This window comes from Schistocerca serialis, chromosome 1, assembly GCF_023864345.2.
Source record: "Schistocerca serialis cubense isolate TAMUIC-IGC-003099 chromosome 1, iqSchSeri2.2, whole genome shotgun sequence".
Classification (NCBI taxonomy): domain Eukaryota; kingdom Metazoa; phylum Arthropoda; class Insecta; order Orthoptera; family Acrididae; genus Schistocerca; species Schistocerca serialis.
Genome location: NC_064638.1, coordinates 766,980,586 through 767,004,851, shown reverse-complemented (window position 1 = coordinate 767,004,851; position 24,266 = coordinate 766,980,586). Strand labels below are relative to the sequence as shown.

General features: G+C 38.4%; 1 protein-coding gene across 1 annotated transcript in view; it reads right to left on the bottom strand.

Annotated features, from left to right (window-relative positions):
* LOC126482415 (trypsin-1-like) overlaps nucleotides 1–24,266 on the bottom strand; it is a 180,463-nt gene that overhangs the window by 13,534 nt on the left and 142,663 nt on the right. The window contains exon 7 of the mRNA XM_050106528.1: nucleotides 4,854–5,035. Within this exon, the coding sequence (XP_049962485.1) occupies nucleotides 4,854–5,035 (182 nt within the window). The remainder of the gene's footprint in view (nucleotides 1–4,853; nucleotides 5,036–24,266) is intronic.

Sequence of the window (24,266 nt, the reverse complement as noted above, 5' to 3'; positions counted from 1 at the left end):
ATGCTGTGGCAGGAACAAAACAATTGAATGGTGTGAGAAACAAACTGGGGACCATTATTGGAAACTAAGGCACAAGGCAACCCCTCAACTGGAAAAACCCTCAAAAGTGCAAGAATTGTGACCTCAGCTGACATTGACATATGCTGGAGAATGTAAAGATATTGGGAAAATGCATCCACAACCAAAGCCAATAGTAATTCAAGAAGGGACCTGCAAAGCCTATATGCAGGCTTGAAGTCGGTCATGGGACAGCGCGCTCTGGGAATTTCCTGTTGTCAGGCACACTGTTTACAAACTGCAAAAAACTGAACAATTTCGCCAATCCCTGGCCAAACAACATGACTTCTAGCTAACAGGTTACTGTGCAAACCTTCCCAGTGATCCTGCGCAGAATCTTGTGCCATAATGTGACAGGAATGACTACTCTAGGAGAGAGGTCTTCCGTGGGCAACAGCAAAATACTGTCAGAAACAAAGAAGCGATACTATAAGGAAAAGTAGTTGCACAGGGAGTTCAAAACCTGACACTGCAGTTTATCTGGCCAACCCTGATGAACAAACTGAACCATCTGGCGGAGAACCAGGTCGGCGGCAACGGCAGCTGCTATGCGTGAACTCATTATTGGGAAACCCTTGACCATGGCTTGCACTTCAATATCAAGATGGAAGCAAAGCAATTCTTCATGGTCAAAGTCAGGATCAGGACCCACAGGAAGGGGGAGGGTGTGGGAGGACAAGGCACTTGCATTGAAAGACTGCATACCATGCTCTTTTCTCTTCTCACTTGAACTATGGTATTGAAATTTGGGGGGCAACAACCAAAGCTAATATAGATAAGCTACTCATTCTTCAAAAAAGGGGTGTGAGAATAATCTGTGGAGCAAAATATAGGGAATCTTGTCGCAACTTGTTTCCAAAAACAGAGGTGTTAACTGTTGTAAACACATACATTCTAAAAGCCATATTGCTTGTGAAAAGACTGCACCCAAACACTTATTCAGATTTCCACCAGTACAATACTAGAAATAAAGAAAGATTTTACATTGGCAGCCACAGAACAGCACTTTATGAAAAGGGGCCTCAGTACACAGGTATAAAATTAGCTAATGCACTGCCTAGTGCAGTCATGGCTCTTCCTACAATTAAACTGAAACATCAGCTTAAGAAATTTTTAGTAAAACACCCTTTCTACACATTAGAAGAGTACCATACTTATATGAAGAACAACAAATGCTTTGTGAAATTATGTGATTAAAAATCAGTTAACATCTTATTGTAATTTTGTTGTAAATTAATGACCTATTCAGAAGAATGTGTCTTGTGTATTGTACAAAAAACTTTAATCATTACTGTTTCTTTGTACATGTGCAGTGTACCATTTGATGTTGAATAAAGCTATTATTATTATTATTATTATAAATATTTAGATGTAGGTTGAAAATATATTTTGTAATTGTGGCAAGAGAAGGATAGTGCCCAGTGTTGTAGGTGGTGTGCTATCTTGTCAGGCAAGGAAGTGTGAGGGTTAAACAAGGAAGGTTTACAGTCAGTAATAAGGCAAAACTTGGATCCATACAAAAAATATGATATTTATGGAGAGCACAGACTATGACAAGAGCCTCTTTTTCCACCCTGCAAGTAAAGCTGCTGGGCTGGAATTAGGGATTTAGAGGAAAAAGCAACAGGCTGTTCAGAGCCATTGGCATATTGGTGAGCTAGAAACACACCATGGCCATACTGTGAGGCATCAGTTACCAAAACTATGTGCTGGTCCATAGAGAATGTAGCTAAACAAGGGGCCAAGAGTAGTTTGGATCTCAACATTTGAGAAGCGTGTTCGCAGTCTGGGCTCCAGCAAAAAAAGGTACATTCTTGTGTAACAATGCATGCAACAAGTAGGCCAATGTGGCCACCCATGGCAAGAATTTATGTTAATAGGCATCTTTCCTAAAGAGGCCTGAAACTCCTTCATGGACGAGGGGCAAGGCATACATGTAACAGCGAAGATGAGGTCTGGCAGAGGGTGTACCCCATCCTGCAATAACTTGAACCACAAATAAACACTGGAAGATTGAAAAAACTGAGATACTGTGAGGTTACACCATAAGACTGCTGACTCTTAGACAGAAAATAAAGTGCACTAATTGTTCAAGTGATCGCCTCTGGAGGAGCCCGTGGCAACAATAACATCCAGTTAATTAATGCAACCTGGGACAGGCTTAGTCAGTTGCTCTAAAAATCATTTTAAAATAGCAAACACCAAAAGGAAAGCACAAATACTGACAGAGACCAAAAGGATTATTCAAAACCAGAACTCGCTGAGGCTCTTTGTCCACAGGAACCTGCAGATCCACTTCAGACAAATCAATTTTAGAAAAGCACTGGCCACCTGATATTTTTTTCCAACAGTTCATGCAAGCTATCTGTCATCCTAGTGGTCACATCATGTGACACTACTGCCATATCGCCCCATGCTTCAATTTGGTCCCCCTGCTGCCTGAGAAACTTCAAAAGATTGTGCTACTTGCAAAACTTCTGCCAACGGGGCGTTTTCACAAAGTAAAGTCTTCTGGAGCACTTCCTTGTCCAGAGCTCAATAGGTAATTGCGCCGCGCACTTTAGTATCTGGATAAGAGTCATTATGGGCATCAGTAACATAGTGACACGGCTAAGGCCATGATGTTTGGCTACCCTGGCCCTGTATGACTGGTTTGGTTTCTTGTGGCATCGGTGAATTCAGTTTGTACCACTATGACATGCATTCATTTGCAATGGTACTTGGACAATTAACTGAACATGTGAAAAGTAAGAGCTACTGGTTATTGCAAAAGGGCAATCTTGACACAGTAATTGATATACCTTCAAGAGAGGAATAAGGCTTTGCACAAATTTGAGTCTGTCACACTGAAGCCTAAAAAATGCTGTCCGAGTCTTATTTTCATAAGCTTCTGAATCCTTAGATGAATCATCATATGGAGAAAAAGTGGTTGGTTAGACTGGTGGAACAGTAGCCTATCTGTTAACAGAAGCCGACAAAGTGGTCGCTGTTGAAGTAAGCTGTTGAATCAGGGCCGGTAGCACAGCATCCATAATGACTAAACCTTGTGAATTCGAACTTAACGACTGCACACACAGAAACTGTTCCAAACTCATCACTAGTCATGTACAAACCAAGTAATATGTGAAACACATCCAAGTAGCACAAATATGGCTTTATTCATAGCCCTCTTAACAATAATGGAAATAAGCGTCTCATCACTCCACAAGTAATGAGACAAAATAATCATACAGAAGGTGGGACATAAGCAATACACAAAACAAGCAGCACAAACTAAAAGGACATGGTGAGAGTGAGTCAGTGCTGCTCGGTATAAACATGTGCGCAAGTTGCTCATAGAAGCTGCCTGTAGACAGGCGGGCGGAAACTGTGCTATGTGCGATTTTCCTACCTCTAGTGGTCAGCCTTCACTGATATGGTTGGTGGTTGATTTAAGTACACACACATGGCAATATTGCACTTGGCGCACTCACACTTATATGCACTTGTAGCAGGATACTGCGGGAAGCGTTGGACCATTTATTTTGATGATTCTGTGAGTAGCTAGACTGCCACTTCCTAGACTTGTGCCATATGACTGAGAACTTAAGGGACCTATTAATTGAATCATGAATGACCTTTGTCTATGCTTTTTCTGAAACATAAATAGTCAGGTAGTTGGTGATGTGTTGTCTTTAAGATCACGTATGTGTATGTCATGCTACCAGTGAATAAATAGAGCATCTTGTTATTTTTTCATAATTGAGGGTATTATTTTATTACATGATAGTTATTTTATTAACTGATAACCTTGTAGTTGAATATTAATGAACTCGAAGTTATTGAGGTATGACCCTAGCAATAACAATGTCTTTGGCACTGAGAAGTTGAATGTTAGATGTACAGGCAATATTAAACAAATACATTCTAGAATGTAATTAACCAGAACTGCTATAAAATACGAGCTGGGTTAATAAAAAGAATTGTACACTCATGTTCTGAAGGTATCAGAATTGAACTGTGAGGTTTATCATTAACTATGCCTGAATAGTTCAGGTGGTAATACCATTACCTATAAAAGGCAGTGTTCTGGGTTCATGTACCAACCTGGCATACAGTTTTAATTGACAGAAAGTTTTAACACAAGCACTGCTTTTTGAGTTATGCTTTCCACCTTCTATTTATGTACATTGCACACTTCACATTTATGTTAGTACACAAATAATGATTCCTGCTACACAGTTATCTATGTACTGAAAATAGATAAATACTTATTTTACAACTCCTCATTACAGGAAAGGAATTTGTAAAAGGAGGTAGCAATGAAGTATAATTTCAGTTCACTTTGGAGTATTTTTGATACTACTTGTTTCTTGCCTTACATTTATGTACAACTTGAAACATGATTTTGCACCAAAATATGCATGTTCAAAGTCAGCATCATATTTTTTATATCTTCAGTTCTGCTTTCTTCATTAGTCAGATTCTGATTTATTTCTATTGTTGAATAAACCGACTGGTATGAAAAAGTAAAATCTCAATCCCTCCCTACAGGTGCATGTGTGTGTGTGCACATATGTATGAATATATCTGTGTGAATTTTGCATTGGTTAGCTCTGAAGAACAGCATTGTTGAAAACATAGCAATACTTCCAGTCTTATTTATGTGCCTATTGACCACTGAAGACCTCAGCTATATTGTGATTTTTTTTAAACTTCTTTCATTATTTATGAACGGTCACTCCTGCATCTTCAGTTTACAGTTTCGACTATTTGGAGGCGTTACTTGTATAGAGTTCTTAAAATTTGGTATTTACCTGGCAAGAATCCTTCCCTCCATCAGGGTAACCAGCACACAGTAGGATGTTTATATCAAAATCTTCACCGTAATACTCTAGGCACATATCTGATGTCATTATTGGTACCTGTACTTTATATAGAAATTGAGAAGGCGCTCCATCCTCTTGAGTTGCACCCCAGCCACTATCTGTTGCTATGCCTGAAATTTGCAATCATTTATCACAGTTGTTTTCCTCTTTATATTTATTGTAGGACACTTTAAAATAAATGTAAATGTGAATGAAACTAGGTTAGATAAACTGATCAAGATGCTCAAACTTAAATATGTTCTCCTACCTGATGTATTACAACCTTTTGGTAGTAAAAGTTCACAGGTAAACATTTATTTATTATTGATGAAGGCTTCTTGGGTCTCCAGCTGGGTGGTAGCGTTGATATCTTGCGACATTTCGGGAAGTGTCACACTACCCATCTCCTGGTGAAGTGTCGAGATTCACGGAGAGTGGGCTATTTATATGCTCAGTCACCTCCCCCTCCACTAGACCTCGGGCGGCTGCGGTGGACCAGCGGCGTGTGCATGGTGGTGGGGATGGCGGTCGTCCTCAGTGGCCACATTCGGTTCTTGGTGTAAGCATTCTGTCTGCGTCCGCGGTGAAAGACATTGACGGGCGCGCTCCTGATTGATTGCCACTATCGCAGGGTTCCATGCTGCGCTGAGTAGGTATCCCTCAACTATGTTGACCAGATTGTCATGAATAGCTATTTCTATGGATTCTTTGATAACGCTTTCCCAGAAGCCAGATATTCGGCACAGTACCTTCGTGTTTTCAAAGTTGAAGGTGGGTTCTTCATTTATGCTGTGTTCTGCTATGGCTGATTTTTCTGCGTGACCTAGTCACACACATCTGATATGTTCTTCGCAGCGTTTAGATATGCAGTGCTGTGTTTGCCCAATGTATTGTTTTCCACATTCGCATGGTACGCTGTATACTCCTGGTGTGTTAAGGTTCAGCGCATCTTTGGCAGAACCCAGGAGCTCCCTCGTCTTCGTTGGTGGTTGAAGAATGGTTTTGATGTTGTATTTGCCCAGAAGTCGTGCAATTTTGGCCGAGAGCGGACCCACATATGGAAGAAACGCGAGTAGTTTGTCTCCTTCTTCTTCTTCTTCTTCTTCATCTTCATCTTCTTCTGGGATTCTCACTGCTTCCTTCTTCCTTTTAAGCACCCTGTTGATCTGTGTTTCACTGTAGCCATTTTGATGGAAGACTTCCCTCAGGTGTCACAGCTCGGATGGTAGGCTGTCTTTGTCGCAGACGGCGCACGCCCTATGTACCAGGGTGGTCAGTACTCTTTGGCTTTGTGCTGGATGGTGGCTCTAGTACCTTCCGCCGCGGAAGTCGAACACGCGGCAGAACAAATGGACGTGGTCAGCCCATAGAGAGCTCCGCTTCCGCGGCGGCTATACCACGCAGCAGCTCTCGTGCACCGAGGGCGCCACCGCTAAGCCACGTGCAGACAGCGGCCAATAGCCTCTCCCTCCAGTTTCGTATATAGGGACCCGCTCTGCCCTAGTCCAGCCAGTCTGGTACTCTCTCTGGATTTTGTTTCTATCTCGGCGGTACTGCGTTCTGGTCGTTGCTCGTTGTTGACATTTGCCTGGCTCTGGTTCCGAGTGGATTTACGTTTGGTGTTTGGTGTTGTGGTTTCCACAAGCCTCCGTTGTTTATCTCTTCCTTGTTGTGTCGCTCATAGTCGGTCGTGGTCGGTTGTTGTCAGTTGGTGTTGGTCTGTCGCCCGACTCGTCCTGTGTTTATCCGGTGGTGCGTGCTCCACGGCCGGCGGCTTCCCCGCCTGGCAGCTCCGATCCATGGCCCAAGGCGTTCCCGCTGTTGGTTGTGGCTACTACAGTGGCAGCTTGTTGCATGAAGGTCTTTGTGTGTCTTCTTTCGATGTACTGCATGGCCTAGTGAACCATATGCCTCCCTCTTAATTAAAATATCAAGGAAGCGGAGGTGTCCATTTTCCTCCATTTCCATTGTAAATTTGATGTTCAGATGGATGCTGTTGAGGTGTTCAAGAAACTCATCTAGCGCCTGTTTGCCATGTCCCCACATGACAAAATTGCCGTCAACATAGTGGAAGAAGTTCTTTGGTTTCTGTCTGGCAGTTTCTAGGGCCGCCTCCTCGAAATGTTCCATATAGAGGTCTGCAATCGCAGAAGCCAATGGGGAGCCCATGGCCACACCGTCGATCTGCTCAAAGAATTCCTCATTGCACTGAAAGTAGGTGGTTGTTAGTGCGTGTTCGAAGAGGCTGACTGTTTGTGGTTCAAAGTGCTGGACTAAAAGTGCCAAGGAGTCTTGAAGGGGCACTTTCGTGAAAAGCGACATCGTGTCGAAGCTCACGAGTAGGTCCTCCCTTGGTAGTCACCGCTGGTCCACCGCAGCCACCTGAGGTCTAGTAGAGGGGGGGGGGGGGGGGGGGGGGGAGACTGCACATATAAATAGCCCATTCTCCGCTAATCTTGACACTTTGCCAGAAGATATCAATGCTACCACCCGGCAGGAGACCCGAGAAACCTTCATCAATAGTTTACGCCGGGAAAGCCTACAGTGACATTTATTTATTATGTTTATTCTGACTGCCACTGTTACCACTCCCAAATTAACAAAATATTTGTCTTCCATAAAATGAAAATAAGTGAAGGAAGATGATGCTACAAATACTGTGTTTTGGCAAGATTTGTCTTATTTTCTTCCACCAGCTTTCTCTTTATGGGTTTCTTTGTCAACACAGTATACTTCCACACAGTGTTGTTACTCTAAACATGCAAGAGAAGCTTACTTTACATAAAGAAAAAGACTAATCGCAGAACTCACATTAATTTAACAGTGAACAAGAAAATAGTTAAAATTATCACAACAAATAACTATTGGTGCACTTGCTACAGTCAGTATCTATTACATTTTCAGACTGATGCATCAATTCAGTATCAGTCTGACTTCATTCCATATCTGTGTCCAACATCACTATCTTCTCTGAGGAAGAATGGGGTACCATTCTTCCACAGACATTTAGACTCCTCTAAAATAGACACCAGCAGAGATCATGTCATCATAAAGGCGAAGGGTGGATACATCCCAATAAATGTCCACTAATAGGTGTCTGGATATTTTTGATCAGACAGTGTACTATTCAGTAATCTGTAATTGCCTGCAGTGGCAAACTTTTTAATTTATAATTTACTTTTTAAATGGTCATATATTGTTGGAAGGTTACTCTTTCGTCTAGCTCTAGCTCTAGCTGTAAGTAGTGGCTCACCACACATCTAGAAGCAGAATTGTTTCTTGTTTTTCCATTCGTAGAAACAGTGCTTCAGCAGCATGTATATTATTTTGCTAACAGTTACTACTCGTAATAATGTATTGCCCTTGCACTTACACTACTGCACTCAGTTGGGGAAGCACTTGCCATCACTTCAAAAAATGTTATGCAGCCAACCCAAACCATGGACACTAAATTATGCGCCCAACTGTTCATACACACACACACACACACACACACACACATATGGTTTCTCTAAATCACTTCAGGCAAATGCTGGAGTGGTTCCTTTGAAAGAGCATGGCAGATTTTCTTCCCCATCCTTCCCTAATCCGATTGGACTGATGACCTCACTGTCTGGTCCTCTTCCCCAAATCAACCAACCATTTAATTATTTCACAATTGGCTGCACCCCACTCATATACCTGTCAGTAATCTCAGGGTTACTGAATGCAGTATCAGGAACTATGAAGATTTAAATGTACACATGTTGCATCCCACAAAAGTTACTGAAAGTGCTTGAAATATAAACCATGCATATGCATGCTTGTGGACCAGTTTATTGACTATCTGGTACACCTGTTTATCACTCATATAACAATCTTTCATTAAATAAAGTGAGCAAAGCAAAAGCATGAAAACTTTTTGCTTTCCAGCAAGCAGTCACACAGAAGATGTTCTTGACTATTACAAGAGAAGCAATGAGGAAAACAGACTTTTAAGATTTGCAGGTAACTAAGTACCCATATTCAGACATCCAACACAAAACTACCCATGGTCTTTTATCAAACTTCAGGAGCTTTGCCAGTCTTATACCTCTCCATTTAATAGTCCCATAAGAAAGTAAATGACTGATGCTATCAATTGGTGAAAAAAGTTATAAATGAATACTAAACTATGTGAGCTAGTCAAGTGGTAAGACAATGTGTTGAAGTGAAGTGTTTGTATTACTGTAATCTGTATGCAGTGTAGCATTTCTCTGTCTTTTGTTGCTATTCTAAAGTATACGTCCCTTGTTGCAACATTCATGTTGTTCATGTGCTTTATATTGTGCCCATTTTTCTTAAAGTTTCTGCAGTAGGTTGTGGGCCCAGTCCATGGTTCAGGAAACAAATTGGGTACTGTAATTTAGCATTTCATGATGCCATAAATTGTATTGTGTGTACGCAACTACTGAATATTCTCCAGTGGAATTTTTGCAGCTGTAAATCTGAAATGTCTTATATAGCTGCAATGGATTTCCATGGTAATGAGAATCTGTGTGAGGCTGAAAATTTGACCATACAGAAGTTTGCAGTACAAAATTTATTATGTGCGTCAGAAAGCTGATTGTGGAAGTCAGATCACTGTCGGAACTGTCAAAGCAAAAGTTATGGCAATCTTGGTTGCATGTAAAGATGCACAAGACATGTGGGACAAGCTAAATGCCATGTCTGAACAGAAAACAGAGCAAGCTGCATATTCTGTTCAGTCAGAATTCTTTAATTTTCACATGAGTTCAGACGATCACATGATGACACAGCTCACTCATTTAGAAAACTTGGTTCTTTGAATGGAGCAATTCATGTGAAACCTGATGAATTATCATTAATGGTGTGATGGCTTTACACACTGCATGACACTTATGAATGTCTGTGACAGTCATGGTGGGTAATATCTGAAGATCAACAGACACTTAAAGCCTTTAATGGATGTGTTAACATCTAATGAAATTTGTTGTGCTTATCAGAGGGAGGAATGATGAGACAAGTTAGCTGCACTGTTCACTACCAAAACCAGCATTAAACAAATGAAAAATGGAGATGAGAACAGTGGTAGGAATATTACTTCATTGAATAAACACAAAAAGTTAACAAACAAAAAGAAAGAAGCCTAAAAATTCCGGTTTTGGTGGATTTGGCCTTAGTAAAAAAATGTGTGCAAATGTCAAAAACAAACAAAAAACTGTCCATGATCAAAATAAATGTGAACTGTCTGACCAGGCTTTCATTGGTGAAGCAATGAGTGCAGAATTGGATGAGGACTCACGGATCACTGATTGTGGAGTGATGAATCACATGGCTAAAAAAACTGTGTACTAAGTTTCCAAACAACTGTGAATATGCATGGGCAGGGGTTGGACTAACTAAGTAAAGGGACTAAATATTTTGACGCTTTTGTCAATGGAGAATAGAAGTTATGCCATATGGATAATGTTTTGTATACTCCAGAATGGTGAAGAAGTGTGTTTTGTGTATCATCTGCTCTGGACAAGAGATTAGACTTTTCATTGAAAGACAACGGTTAATTCTGAAACAATAGCGTTGTAAAAGTGTGTGGTATATGCTTTGGCAACTTATTTAAGAGGCGGATTTGAGTGACAAAACAAATTCATACTTGTAATCCTGAAGTAAATCTTGTGTCAAAGGAAGCTCTGGAAATTTGGCATGAATGCTTGGGTCATCAGAATAAACGCCATATGCAACAGTTATGAAGCAACATCATGTTGAAGTTAAAGACTTTGTGAAGAATTTTGCAAGACATGTGTTACGGGGAAGCAGCATTGGAGCAGTAGTCAGTCATGACAGCAGCATTCCACAGAACCTGGAGAAGTGATTCATGCTGTTGTACGTGGACTTACAGAGTGTAAATTGCTGGGAGGAGCTGGATAATTTCTCTGCTTTACTTGTGATTTTTCAAGATTATGCATGCTGTATTTTCTCAAGCAGTAGTCTGAGACTCCAGAGAAGATTACGGAAATGTTGAGTATTGTGAAGAATTTTTGTGATCAGCTACCAAAAGCATTCCAGTCTAATGGCAGACAAGAATACGATAATACTGAAATTAAAGATTTGATTAAAGTAAATGGTGTAAAACTCACCATCACAAATTCTTACACTCCAGAACAGAACGGATGTGCTAAGCATACTAACAGAACTGTTGTGGAACTAGCTCTAAACCATGTTTATGTGTTGACCAGAACTGGCACAAATCATGCGAATGGCAGAACACCCTATGAGGTATTGACTTTATAGATTATACAGCTAAATAATCCTCATATTTGTGGAGCAAAGTGTTTTGTTTGCATTTTGAAGGAAAAGTGAAAGAAAGGGGAACCATAAGGAAAACCAGAAATCTTTGTTGGTTATTCTGATGGCATTGATGGCTTTTGAGAGTGGACTGGATCAGAAAATTGGGTTATTTGGAGTAAGGATGTTGTTTTTGAACACAACAAAACCAGGACAATGGTATTACTCCCCAGCAATATGGGCAATTAAAAATTGAGGAATCATGATGAAGATGATGCAAGTGTATTTAAAAGACATACAGAAGCAAGTTATAGTGAAAGAGAATTGAGAGACAAACAACAAAACTCTGTAGGCCATGATTACCGAAGAAGAGCAATGGAGGAAGAAATGGCTTCATTGGAGGAAATTCCTATGTGGACTTTGGAACCTCTATCACCCATTACAAACAGCTGGATTTATAGAATTAAGGGTGTATCTGATGAAAAAATTGATCATTATAAAGCGAGACTAGTTGTTCATGGATTTTCTCAAGAAGAAGGTATGGTATTGACTATAATGAAATGTTAAGTGCTGTTACTAGATACAATACAGTCGGATCAATTTTGAGTACTGCTGTTAGCAGGCATCTTCACTTGGTACATTCTGATGTAAAATCTCCTTTTTTGAATGGCTTCTTAAATGAAGAGTTAGATGTGGAGCAGCCTGAGATAGTGATGGGACTTCTTGAGTGTGCAAGCTTCATTGAAGTTTACACTGATTAAAACAATATCCAAGGTGCTGAAACAATGGTTCACAACTTTCTAATTAATCTTGGGTTTGTGGCAAGTAAGGCAAATCTATGTCTGATCTATTGAGAAGACGGCAAAGACAGCTTGTGGTAGTCCTGCATGATGTTGATGGATTAACGTCACCAAGTAAGAAGAAGGGTCTTAAGTTTCCCTAAGAGAAATTCAAGATGACTTTAAGATTACTGTTGATCCATAGGCTATTTCTTAAATATTAATATTCTATGTCATGAGAATAAATCAATAGAGATTAATCTAGAAAGTTATGCTTTAGACATTCTTTGATGGTTTAACATTGCAAAGACAAATCCTGTGTCAACTCCAGTCAAGTGATATCTGCAGACAGATGAATTGACCAATGATAAACCCACTAATGCTCATTATCAAGAAGCAGATGGCTGTCTTATGTAGTTGGCTGTAGGTACAAGGCCTGATATAGCAATCGTAGTGAGCTGTGTGTCGCAATTTTTGGAGAGTCCTCAAGAAAATCACTTGTCTGTGATAAAAAGGATTCTAAAGTATATAAAAGCTTCAGTTCCATTAGGTATAATGTGTGATAACCATGGAAATGGAAGATTAGAAATACATACAATGCTGATTACACCAGTGATCAAGTAAATTAAAAAAAAGAAAAGAAAAGACGCTCAGGCAGCAGAGTGATTGCAAGGTTTTGTGAGGGGCGGTTACCTATGCTTGTAAGTGGCAACAGTGTATGTCACTGTCAACAACCAAGTCAGAATATATGGCTGCCAGTGAAGGAGTCAGAGAAGGAATATGGCTATCCAAGCTCCATGAAGAAACTTCACTACTGGAGATTGTCCCTGTTCTTCTTGTTGCTAATGCAAGTGCCATTAAAGTAGCCAGAAATCCTGGATTTCACAAGAGATTGAAGCATATTGATGTTCACATGCACTACATCCATGAGAAAATTCAAGAAGGCCAGATAGCCATCAAGCATGTATTGGGCAATAAGCATCTACATCTACATCTACATTGATACTCCGCAAGCCACCCAATGGTGTGTGGCGGAGGGCACTTTACGTGCCACTGTCATTACCTCCCTTTCCTGTTCCAGTCGCGTATGGTTCGCGGGAAGAACGACTGTCTGAAAGCCTCCATGCGTGCTCTAATCTCTCTAATTTTACATTCGTGATCTCCTCGGGAGGTATAAGTAGGAGGAAGCAATATATTCGCAAGCTGCAGATCTCACAAACCTGTGCCACCTGTTTGGCTTGAATACATAAAATCATTACATGGAATGTGTTAAGTACTGTATTTAACAATATAAACTTTTAGGGGAAGTGTTGAAGTGAAATGTTTATATTACTGTAACCTCCATGCAGTGTAGTGTGCCTCTGTCTTTTGATGCTGTTCAAAATTATATGTGTCTTGTAGCAACCACATTGTGCATGTGCCCTTTTATTTTGAAGTTTCCACAATACATTGATTTCACATACAAGAGAACCTAGGTTCAATTCCCCACACGGCTACCCAGATTTAGGTTAATTCAGGCAAATTTGGGACAGTTTGTTTGAAAAGGATATGTCCAGTTTCCTTTCCCATACTGTCCAGCCCAAACTTGTGCTCTCTTCCTAACAATCCTGTTACTGAAGGGATGATAGACCCTTCTTCATAAACAATTCCATGACCAGGAACATTCTTACAGTCTACCTTTGTTAATGGGTTTTTGTTGCATAAAGGCAAGTTATAAGCCTCTTGAAGGTTAGCTGTAGCCTGTGATGATGTGCCTCATCTGTGTTTTGTTTAATGACAAAGAGGAGTTTACATTATAGACACTCTTCTGTTTGTCTCTGTTCCCACTTCATACGTCCTTTCATTGTCACACCAAAACATTGACTAAACCAGTGATGTTTTAACACTTCACAACAGGAGTCTGTATAACGTTCCTCACAGATCTCATGCAATATGTGGTTGAAGGTGATTAATTCTTACTCTGTTCTGTCTTGAAGAAAGCTTTGTGCTCTCTGTAGCTACATCCATGTGTAGACAATGTATTTTAGTAGAAGTCCCCTCAGTGCTTTGGTACTATTCCTTGGATTAGCTAACTACAGTGTCCGTAATGTTCAAGACTGAAGTGACCCTTCATTTTTTTCTCTCTGAAATTACCCAGCCATAACATGCAGTGAGTAGTTGGTGCTAGCTTCTACTTACTTGAGTTGAAAGGCAGTTACCATTTGTCTTAGCTTGTTTTAATCAGCTCAGTTTAGGGTATATATATGATCCTATGAGTTTTTATATGTGCAGTTCATTGTTTTCAATGATGTTTCTATGTAAATAGCACTGTGGTCACTGGGTGTACCACCATAGTACAATTGCATATTCTAGGAAATACTTCTGCAGACAATAGCAATGCCAACGTTGCTGCGTCTGTTCACTCTCTCTCAGTATGTGTGAAGTGTGTTCAGCACAATCGAGGCTCTAGCCCACCAGTTCTCTCAAAGCAAGTGCTTCTGTTACCATCTGTGTATTCAGTGTCTCAAAGGATAATGTGTGCATTAATATCTGATAATATTAGGAGTTTTTAATGAGTGAAGCAGTTCAGATCCCCATGATGCCTGTCAGATTGAGGTTTTCTGAGGTCTCCCTATATCACTTAATGCGAATGCTTGTGTTTCATGAGAAAATAAACTCTAATCTTGCTTCTTCTTATTAGGAGATTTTTTCCCTCAGGTATAAACTGCAACTTTCAGAATCATTCAAGAGTAAGGCTCAGGATAGTGGGACTGTCCGGTGTACATAGAAGATAACATCCATGTTTCGTCTCCACACTGAACTTCAAATGTTACAACATCCTGAAAACAGAACTGAATACTCAATATAACCCACTCTCTCCACCCACTTCAGACTTAGGTGTTTGTGATTGTTGTGTGTCAGTGACAGCCTAGAATATAGTATGTCAAGCAAGCAGTTGTTTCTAGTGCTGTGCAAATGTAAATTCATTCTATGTGTAAATTGTTGCATATTTTATTTTACATATATTAAGCAGTTATACATATAGAAACTTGGGAGGGTCATTATGTTTAATAGGCTGAAATGCTCCTTACAGGTTTCTCTTGGACCCATTCTTAGTATACATCTAATTGTTTTTTTTGTCATTTGAATACACAGTTTGTGCCTGTTGAAATACCGCGTAACAGAATCTCATACTGTAGCTGTGACTGAAAGAATGCATAGTAGCAAAGCATCAATAAACTTTTACTGACAGAATATCTCAGTTTATACAGCAGTAATATCACACGTGCAAGTTTGCCTGTCAGATAGCTTATGTGGTCATCCCGTGAGAGCCTTTGCTCTATTTTTAGTCCCAATAGTTTGACACTGTGATTCCCTTCTTTCCATACCTTCAGATTAAAATAAATATCCTCCATTTTTGTGCTGTTTATACATAACTGGTTAGCAATACACCACATTTTACACTTTTCAAGAAATTCATTATTTTTTTACCACCTCTTGCATACTCTCACCTGTGGAGATCATGGTCATATCATCAGCATATAAGACATTTTTGCAGGTTATATAGTTTGAGAAGTCATGAACATAGACAATAAAGAGGTAGGGTCCAAGAATGGAGCCCTGTGGAATTCCTCTCATAATTTTCATTAGTTCTGACCTTTCACTGTGCACATGCACTAACTGTTGCCTGTTATTTAGGTATGACTTAATAAAATTAAGTGATTCATCTGCAATATCATAATATTCTAATTTTTTAACAATTATCTCATGTGATACTGAATCAAATGCTTTGCATAAGTCTATGAGTGTTACAAAGGTGCTCAGTTTCCTTTCAAAACATTGTGGATTTCAGTTATCAGGCTGTCAACAGCTTTTATTGTTGATTGATTAGTTCTAAATCCAATCTGGGTGGCATTAAAGAATTTATTGCTCTCAAAATACATGTAAATCTGTGTGTATGAACAGCTCTCTATGATTTTGGCCAGTACGGGGACAATTAATATTGGTCTACAGTTATCTGGTATTTCTCTGTCACCCTTTTTGTATATGGGGAGTGCAACCATAATTATAAGGCAATTAGGGAAGATGCTATCATCAAGGATTTTATTTGCAAGGCAGAGTAGAGGAGCTCTAATATACTTAATTATGGCCTTTATTTCTGCTCTAGAGTTATTCAGCTTGTTTACAGAGTTATTTATATCTGTAGCAGTATTCTACTCCAGTTAAATCTTTTATCTGTTTTATTCTGTGGTTGCAGAAGAAAAGCTTCCACATCAGTTAAATTGTAACTTTTTGGTACATGGGCATTTATTGAATTTATGAAGTGTTCATTAAGAGTGTTACAATTAATTGGGTTACTGATTTCTTCCTTTCCCATGTTTATCTAACTTTGAACTATGTTACAGGCAGTGTTACATTCGTTTATAGAATTTAAAATATACTCTTCATTTGCTTTCATTTTTGCTGCTGTAATTTCAGATTTGTGTATTTTCCTTAAGTCTATATATCTATTTTTGTTTTCTTGACTGCCTTCAATTTTTTCTTTCAGCATGAGTAAAAGGATTCTGATTTTATTGAGGTGTGGGGTGTACCACTTTTTTTGTATGTTGTGGTTTATGCATATTGCTAGGGTTACATCTCTTAGTAATAAGAGGGCAGTTACTGTCTAATGTATTTTTTATATTGGATATGAATGCAAAAAGACTGTCATTTATACCTTTGTCAATGGTTAGTATTCTACCCCATTCTATTCTACTCAGTACATTTCTCATTATTTCAATGTTCTCTTCCTTTAGAACTCTATATATAGTTAGCATCCCGGTATCATAAAGAATCAGATTTCCAATTTTGAGCCATATGCCATCATGGTCAGATAGTCCTAATTTGATAGTATCCCACTCTACTTGATTGCTACTTACATACTAATTATATTGTCAAGGTATGCCTCCATTCTGGTCAGTTTTTCATTTAAGCAGTAGTAATTCATTGATCTTAAGATATTTAGGATGTGTACCACAGTTTTTCTCTTTACTCTTACATGTATATTAATGTCTACTGTGCTAAATGTTTTATATTGCTTGTATTTGGCAGTCAGTAAGATTAATTCAGAGAGTTTTTCTGTGAATATCTCCACATCAGAAGCTAGTGATCGGTAAACTGTTGTAATAATGAGTTTCTTAGAGTGTATAACCAAGGCAGATTCTTCAAGAAGTCCTTCAACAGACAGGTTTGTGAGGTCCATGACAGAATATTTTAGGTTCAAACTTTTGTTGATATAAATGGACACTCCACCGTGGGCATTGTTTGGACTACAGTAGCTTGTTACCAGTGAGTATCCAAATAGTACAAATAAACTTATTTTTGCACTTTTAATCCAATGCTCATTCACACAGAGAATGTAACACTTAATTTCCTCAACCCAGTATTATAGTTCAGTGATTTTGTTTCTTAGGATTTGTACATTTATATGCAACAAAAGTAGTTCATTTTTGCTGCAGGGTGGTACATTGCTTACATTTGGCTTAGTTTGATTATTTAATTTATGTGTGTCTTTTGTATTATGTTCTGAAGCTCTTTGTTTTGACCAAGTCTAACACATTTCAGGCTTGGTCAGCCTTATACATTTCTGTGATCTGGTTCTGAGTTTTGAGACATACATTCTAAATTGCTGATACAAGATAATTTATTATTTACCATACTAAGTATTTTTTGGGCCGGCAGTGTCTTTCCTAATCCGCCTAGGCTTTGACCATGTCTTGTATGACAAGTTTCGAGCAGTTGCAATTGTCAGAGGGTTGATGGTTGCAATCACGTCATTCCTTAGTATCTAAAAGCATTAAGATTTTTAACTATTTGCAGATTGTTTCAAAATACTTGTTAGCTTTGGTTATTTTTCTGTTTACACATGATGATTCAATTAAATTGTAGCAATGATGTATTTTAAATAATATAACATCTGTATTTGTTAACTTGCCTAATGTTAAGTTCAGAACTGTTGTTGCTGCAGCTGTTTCATTATGGTATACATCATTGTAACCACCTGTAAGAACTGAAAAGTCACTCTTTGACAGATTACTGCAACCTTCAGTGTTGGTAAGGATCTGGTTAGATCTTGCTCCAGGTTTCACTGTGCCTTTAATTTTAATGTTTTTTTGAGTCATCAGGGTCTTTGTTTTTGTAGCCATCCCTCTTCCAAAACCATTAGAGTAGATTATGAAGTGTGTTGTTTTTTCTCTTGGTATTTCTTGACTCTGTGTTCCATCTTGTTCTTTACCTGTTGCATTTGATACATTGTTTGTTTTACTCAATTTCAAAACAGGCACCATCACATCTGGGTTGGTGCAACATTTTTTGCTGTGGTTTTTATTAGGTGATTTAAATACATCTGCACTTTCTGTGCCACTATCCATGTTGTTCTGTTTCTTGTGTTGGGCTTCAGATGTGATTGTGTGAATTTCATTATCTTCAGATCCATTATAATTGGGTATGTTACATACTTTAGGCCTAATAGTTTTCGACCTACATTCATCACAGTTCCAGTTTTTTAAGATTATCTCCTGTCCCTTTAGTAAGAGATCTACTTTTGCACATCAAAAATAGTATATATTTTTCCACATTTCGCACACTCAACACCACTTCTCACAGTTTTCTGTTGTTTTCGACAATGTTTGTTGATCCTGTTGCCTGTATTTTTACTAGTCAAATTTTCTATTACCACATCACTGTACAATGGAGATTCGCACTGTTGTTTTTGTTGTTAAAGTTCATCAATTTTTAGCTTTAACCCATGAATTTCACCTAATAGAATCGCTATAATATCGTCTTTAGTGTCTTTGCTGTTTACATTTACGTGCATTTCATCTCTACAGCAATTCAAAAAATACCAAGTCTTTCATTTTGGACTTATGTTTGCACACTTATAATGGTAAACTGTTTCACATTTAGATACATTATTCCTTTGTTGACACAATACCAGTGGAAGATGTCCGATTTTCTTGCATGTTTAGAGTTGATCGTTGATGCTGCACACACAAGTTCATCTTCGTATTTTTCAGTGTTCGTGCTTCTTCTTTTATCAACTTTTTAAATAATATAACACACCAGACAAGTATTATCACAATAAGTACTTCTATCAGTCATCTGATTATGATACTGTAGACCCACAAAATGTAAAGTATACTGCTATTAAACTACAGCTAGTGAGAGGTAGCATTATCATAGCTTTATTATTAAAATTGATTTTTACTGTGAATAAACAACTACATTTACTCAGCAATTCTAATGATAAACTACTTGCTGCTGAAATGATCAGATCATGAAACCTTCCACTGAGTGGTGTCATGTAGTTTTCACTGAACCAATTTTCATATACAGAATGTTCTTAACTTCTAGTGTGTTGTGCATTTTCCTTGTCACATACTGCAAAAACTGGACAAAAAATTTTAACTGTGAGTACAAAGTATAAATTAATCTTTCTTGTTGTATAACAAATGATGAAATTTATTTTCAGTGAATAATTCTGATTTTTTGCATAAAAAATTCTAATATAATCGTTGCATACAGCGGACACATTTCACTGTTGTAAATTTTTAAATAATAGGTGCCTTGATTCCTTTAGATGTGCAAACAACATTTTCTGGATAGTTCTTTCCTTCAGCTTCACTACATGCAATTGTTGCTTGAGCCCCCTGCCCGCTTTCTCTTAATCTCAATGACGCAGTTTATATTGCTGATGATCCATGTCCTTTTCATCTAAGATGATAAGTGTATACCTCTTGCAGTATCTACCATTTTCTTAATCTGCCTATAATCCTTCATCCTCTTGCTATGTAACTGCTGATTTTGAGTAGCGGTCTTTAATTTTGATTGTTGTTACAAATTCATTTTAATTTTTTCTTTTATCTTCAATTTTCTTTCTATGGCTGTAAATGCAAACTCTTTGGTGATGTCTGCTATCTCTGAATTCGTCCAATGCTACATTCTTTCACATCCTACTGATGAAAATTGCAATTGTTTTGTAAAATTTCACCCTTATTTGTTGCTGGATTTTGTTGTTTTAAATATCTGTTTATTGTTCCACATATATTCCTGAAATCAATAGCATTTTATCAAAATCTTTATCATAGTCATAGATAATGTCACAACCTAAATAATCCAAATTATTAACTTATTATATTATTTGAGTATTCACAACACCTTCCAGGTGTTGACAGATGTGAAAATTACCGAACTATCAGTTTAATAAGTCACGGCTGCAAAATACTAACGCGAATTATTTACAGACGAATGGAAAAACTGGTAGAAGCCGGCCTCGGGGAAGATCAGTTTGGATCCGTAGAAATGTTGGAACATGTGAGGCAATACTGACCCAACGACTTATCTTAGAAGAAAGATCAAGGAAAGGCAAACCTACGTTTCTAGCAATTGTAGACTTAGAGAAAGCTTTTGACAATGTTAACTGGAATACCCTCTTTCAAATTCTGGAGGTGGCAGGGGTAAAATACAGAGAGCAAAAGGCTATTTACAAATTGTACATAAAGCAGATGGCAGTTATAAGAGTCGAGGGACATGAAAGGGAAGCAGTGGTTGGGAAGGGAGTGAGACAGGGTTTTAGCCTCTCCCCGATGCTATTCAATCTGTATATTGAGCAAGCAGTAAGGGAAACAAAAGAAAAGTTCGGAGTAGGTATTAAAATCCATGGAGAAGAAATAAAAACTTTGAGGTTCGCTGATGACATTGTAATTCTGTCAGAGACAGCAATGGACTTGGAAGAGCAGTTGAATGGAATTGATAGTGTCTTGAAAGGAGGATATAAGATGAACATCAACAAAAGCAAAATGAGGATAATGGAATGTAGTCGAATTAAGTCGGGTTATGCTGAGGGAATTAGATTAGGAAATGAGACACTTAAAGTAGTAAAGGAGTTTTGCTATTTGGGGAACAAAATAACTGATGATGGTCGAAGTAGAGAGGATATAAAATGTAGACTGGCAATGGCAAAGAAAACTTTTCTGAAGAAGAGAAATGTGTTAACATCGAGTATTGATTCAAGTGTCAGGAAGTCGTTTCTGAAAGTATTTGTATGGAGTGTAGCCATGTATGGAAGTGAAACATGGACGATAAATAGTTTGGACAAGAAGAGAATAGAAACTTTCGAAATGTGGTGCTACAGAAGAATGCTGAAGATTAGATGGATAGATCACATAACTAATGAGGAGGTATTGAATAGAATTGGGGAGAAGAGGAGTTTGTGGCACAACTTGACTAGAAGAAGGGATCGGTTGGTAGGACATGTTCTGAGGCATCAAGGGGTCACCAATTTAGTACTGGAGTGAAGCGTGGAGGGTAAAAATCGTAGAGGGAGACCAAGAGATGAATACACTGAGCAGATTCAGAAGGATGTAGCTGCATCAAACCAGTCTCAGGACTGAAGACCACAACAACAACAACAAGGTCCTTTTCTTCTAATATTTTCAAATAATGTTTGTTACAAGCTTTTCCACATTATAGAGTTCCTTTTTTTCTGTTAGCTATAAGACTGTCTGCCTATAAAAGACAGTTTAAAACAATGTATGTGTGTATATGTATGCCTTCATTGGAAATTGAGTTGCGAATCATGTCATCCAAATGTGTTCAAAAGTGTAGATGATATGCTACACTCTCATTTGATACTTTTGTATAGTGTGATAACTTGTGCGCATTTCCCATTTAGATCTACAACTTGCTGTGTGTCAACAGTGACAAAATAGATGGCTATAAGTGTAGTATTTGCCCTTGTCAGCAGCAGTGGATAGTATTTTTGTTGCAAATGAAAAATTAACATAATTTACTTGCTAAATACCTTACATATTTATTTAGATGTTAAAGTTATCAAGATTTTTACAATTTATTTCAATTTCTCAGCATTTTCTGTGGGGGGGGGGGGGGGCAGGGGGGGCGGGGGAGTTGGCATTTTCTGTATGGATACTCATTGTCTTTATCTATTCAATTGTCCATGTTCTAGTCATACTATCTCATGATCACAGTGATATCGCCATTTATTGATAGGGCCGGTGATATAGAACACGGCGATGAATTAAACATTATATAATGGTCAACAAAAACCTTACCAAAAGCTAATCCCATATCCATAAACGTATCTATGCCATTCACTTCAGCTAAACAAGGGAAAATCCAGGACTGACTGCAACAATATTATAAAAAGGATAGTTACTACTCACTATATAGCACAGAGACGCTGAGCCTTCTCTTCATTCATGTATCTAACTGGGTGTGTGACATACATTATTGGCACATCCAATACTGGAGGTCCTGCCTATCACACTTTGTAGTATTAATAATTTCAACAAAAGTGTATTCCTGTGTAGCACTGCAATAGTATTCACAGGTTGCCTAAAGGCAACAGATTCATAAAGGAAGGAAAATACAGATAGCAATAACAGCTTCCAACGTAAATTGTGTGTTGTGTGGAAAGAAAATTACTGACTATACTATTCCAGGATCAAGATGGCCACAAATAATAAAGGGTATCAGATGAGCAGTTGTAGCAGGTATTGCAAGACAAGCTAATAAAGGTAATAATACACTTTGGGTATCTGAAAAAATGTCAGTGTCATGATCCTTAACAGTTTGTTTTGGTTAGCTTAAAATTCTGAATTATGTAAAGAGTTTCAGCAATAAAACTGGAGTCTTGGTAATTAACAGAATTATTCTCTGGAACATGGGTTTTGAGTGTCTTTGAAATAAGAAAAAGAGTACCATGCTGCAATACTGTTAAAGCAGTTTTCACTGCCACACCATCATGTAACTTAAAATTTAGTTCTTACGCATTTTAGAAGACTTTGTTACATTACATTACTACTCATTCATAGATCATGAATATGTCATTTCGTAATGATGCAGAATATGTTGGTTTAACATAAGTTTAATTTACACAATATAATTATTTTATTTATTTATTTTTACAGTTACAACTTCATACCTAAAAATTCATCTATTGAGTAGAAGGAGCTGTCATGCTGAAATTATGTTAATTTCTTTTCAAATTTTGGCTGGCTATCAGTGAATATGCAGAGTTCCTTAAATAAATGTCTGCAAGGTGATCGTGGGTGGGCTCCAGCTATTATTCACATTACATGTTCTTGTGCTATGGATATCTTTTCTCTTAATGATGAATTACCCCAAAATTTGATGCCATATGAAAGCAGTGAATGAAACTAGGCATAGTAGGTTAATTACTGATATGTTTATCACCAAACTTATCATCAGTGTGTTTCTTCCAATTCAATTTCTCATCAATGAACACAGAAAGAAATTTTGAATTTTCTGCCTTAGCAACAGCCTTTTAATTCTGTACATAATTGTATATACTGTGTTGTCTCAAAATATAGTATGTGTCCATTTGCAGAAAGACATTATTTACGATTTCCCTGGCTGATTCTTGTTTGTTGAGGGTGATTACTATACTTGTATCGTCAGCAAAAAGAACTAACTTTGCATCTTCATCAATACAGAGTGGCAAGTCATTACTGTATACACACATCAAAACAAGTTTTGGATCACCTCGGTTCTGAGAGTTCTGGAACCTGAACAGAAAACTGAAATAGAGATCAACATAAACATCATTTCTGTCCTCTTTATTGCTCATGAAAACCACACATTGCATGTTGTACCATCATACAGTGAGATCTTCAGAGGTAGTGGTCCAGATTGCTGTAAACACCAGTACCTCTAATACTCAGTAGCATGTTTTCTTGCATTGATACATGCCCGTATTCATCGTGGCATACTATCCACAAGCTAATCAAGGCTCTGTTGCTCCAGATTGTCCCACTCCTCAATGACGATTTGGCATAGATCCCTCACAGTGGTTGGTGTCGTCCATTAACAGCCTATCCCAGGCATGTTTGATAGGGTTCATGTCTAGAGAACATGCTGGCCATTCCAGTCAAGCAGTGTCGTTATCCTGAAGGAAGTCATTCACAAGATGTGCACGATGGGGGTGCAAATTGTCATCCATGAAGACCAGTGCCTCACCAATATGCTGCTGATATGGTTGCACTATCAGTCGGAGGATGGCATTCACGTATCGTACAGACATTATGGTGCCTTCCATGACCATGGCGTACATCAGCCCCACATAATGCCACCCCAAAACAGCAGGGAATCCCCACTTTGTTGCACTTGCTGGACAGTGTGTCTAAGGCATTCAGCCTGACCAGGTTGCCTCCAAACATGTCTCTGACGTTTGTCTGGTTGAAGGCGTATGTGACACTTATCGGTGATGGGAACGTGATGCCGGTAATGAGCAGTCTATTTGGCATGTTGTTGTGCCCATCTG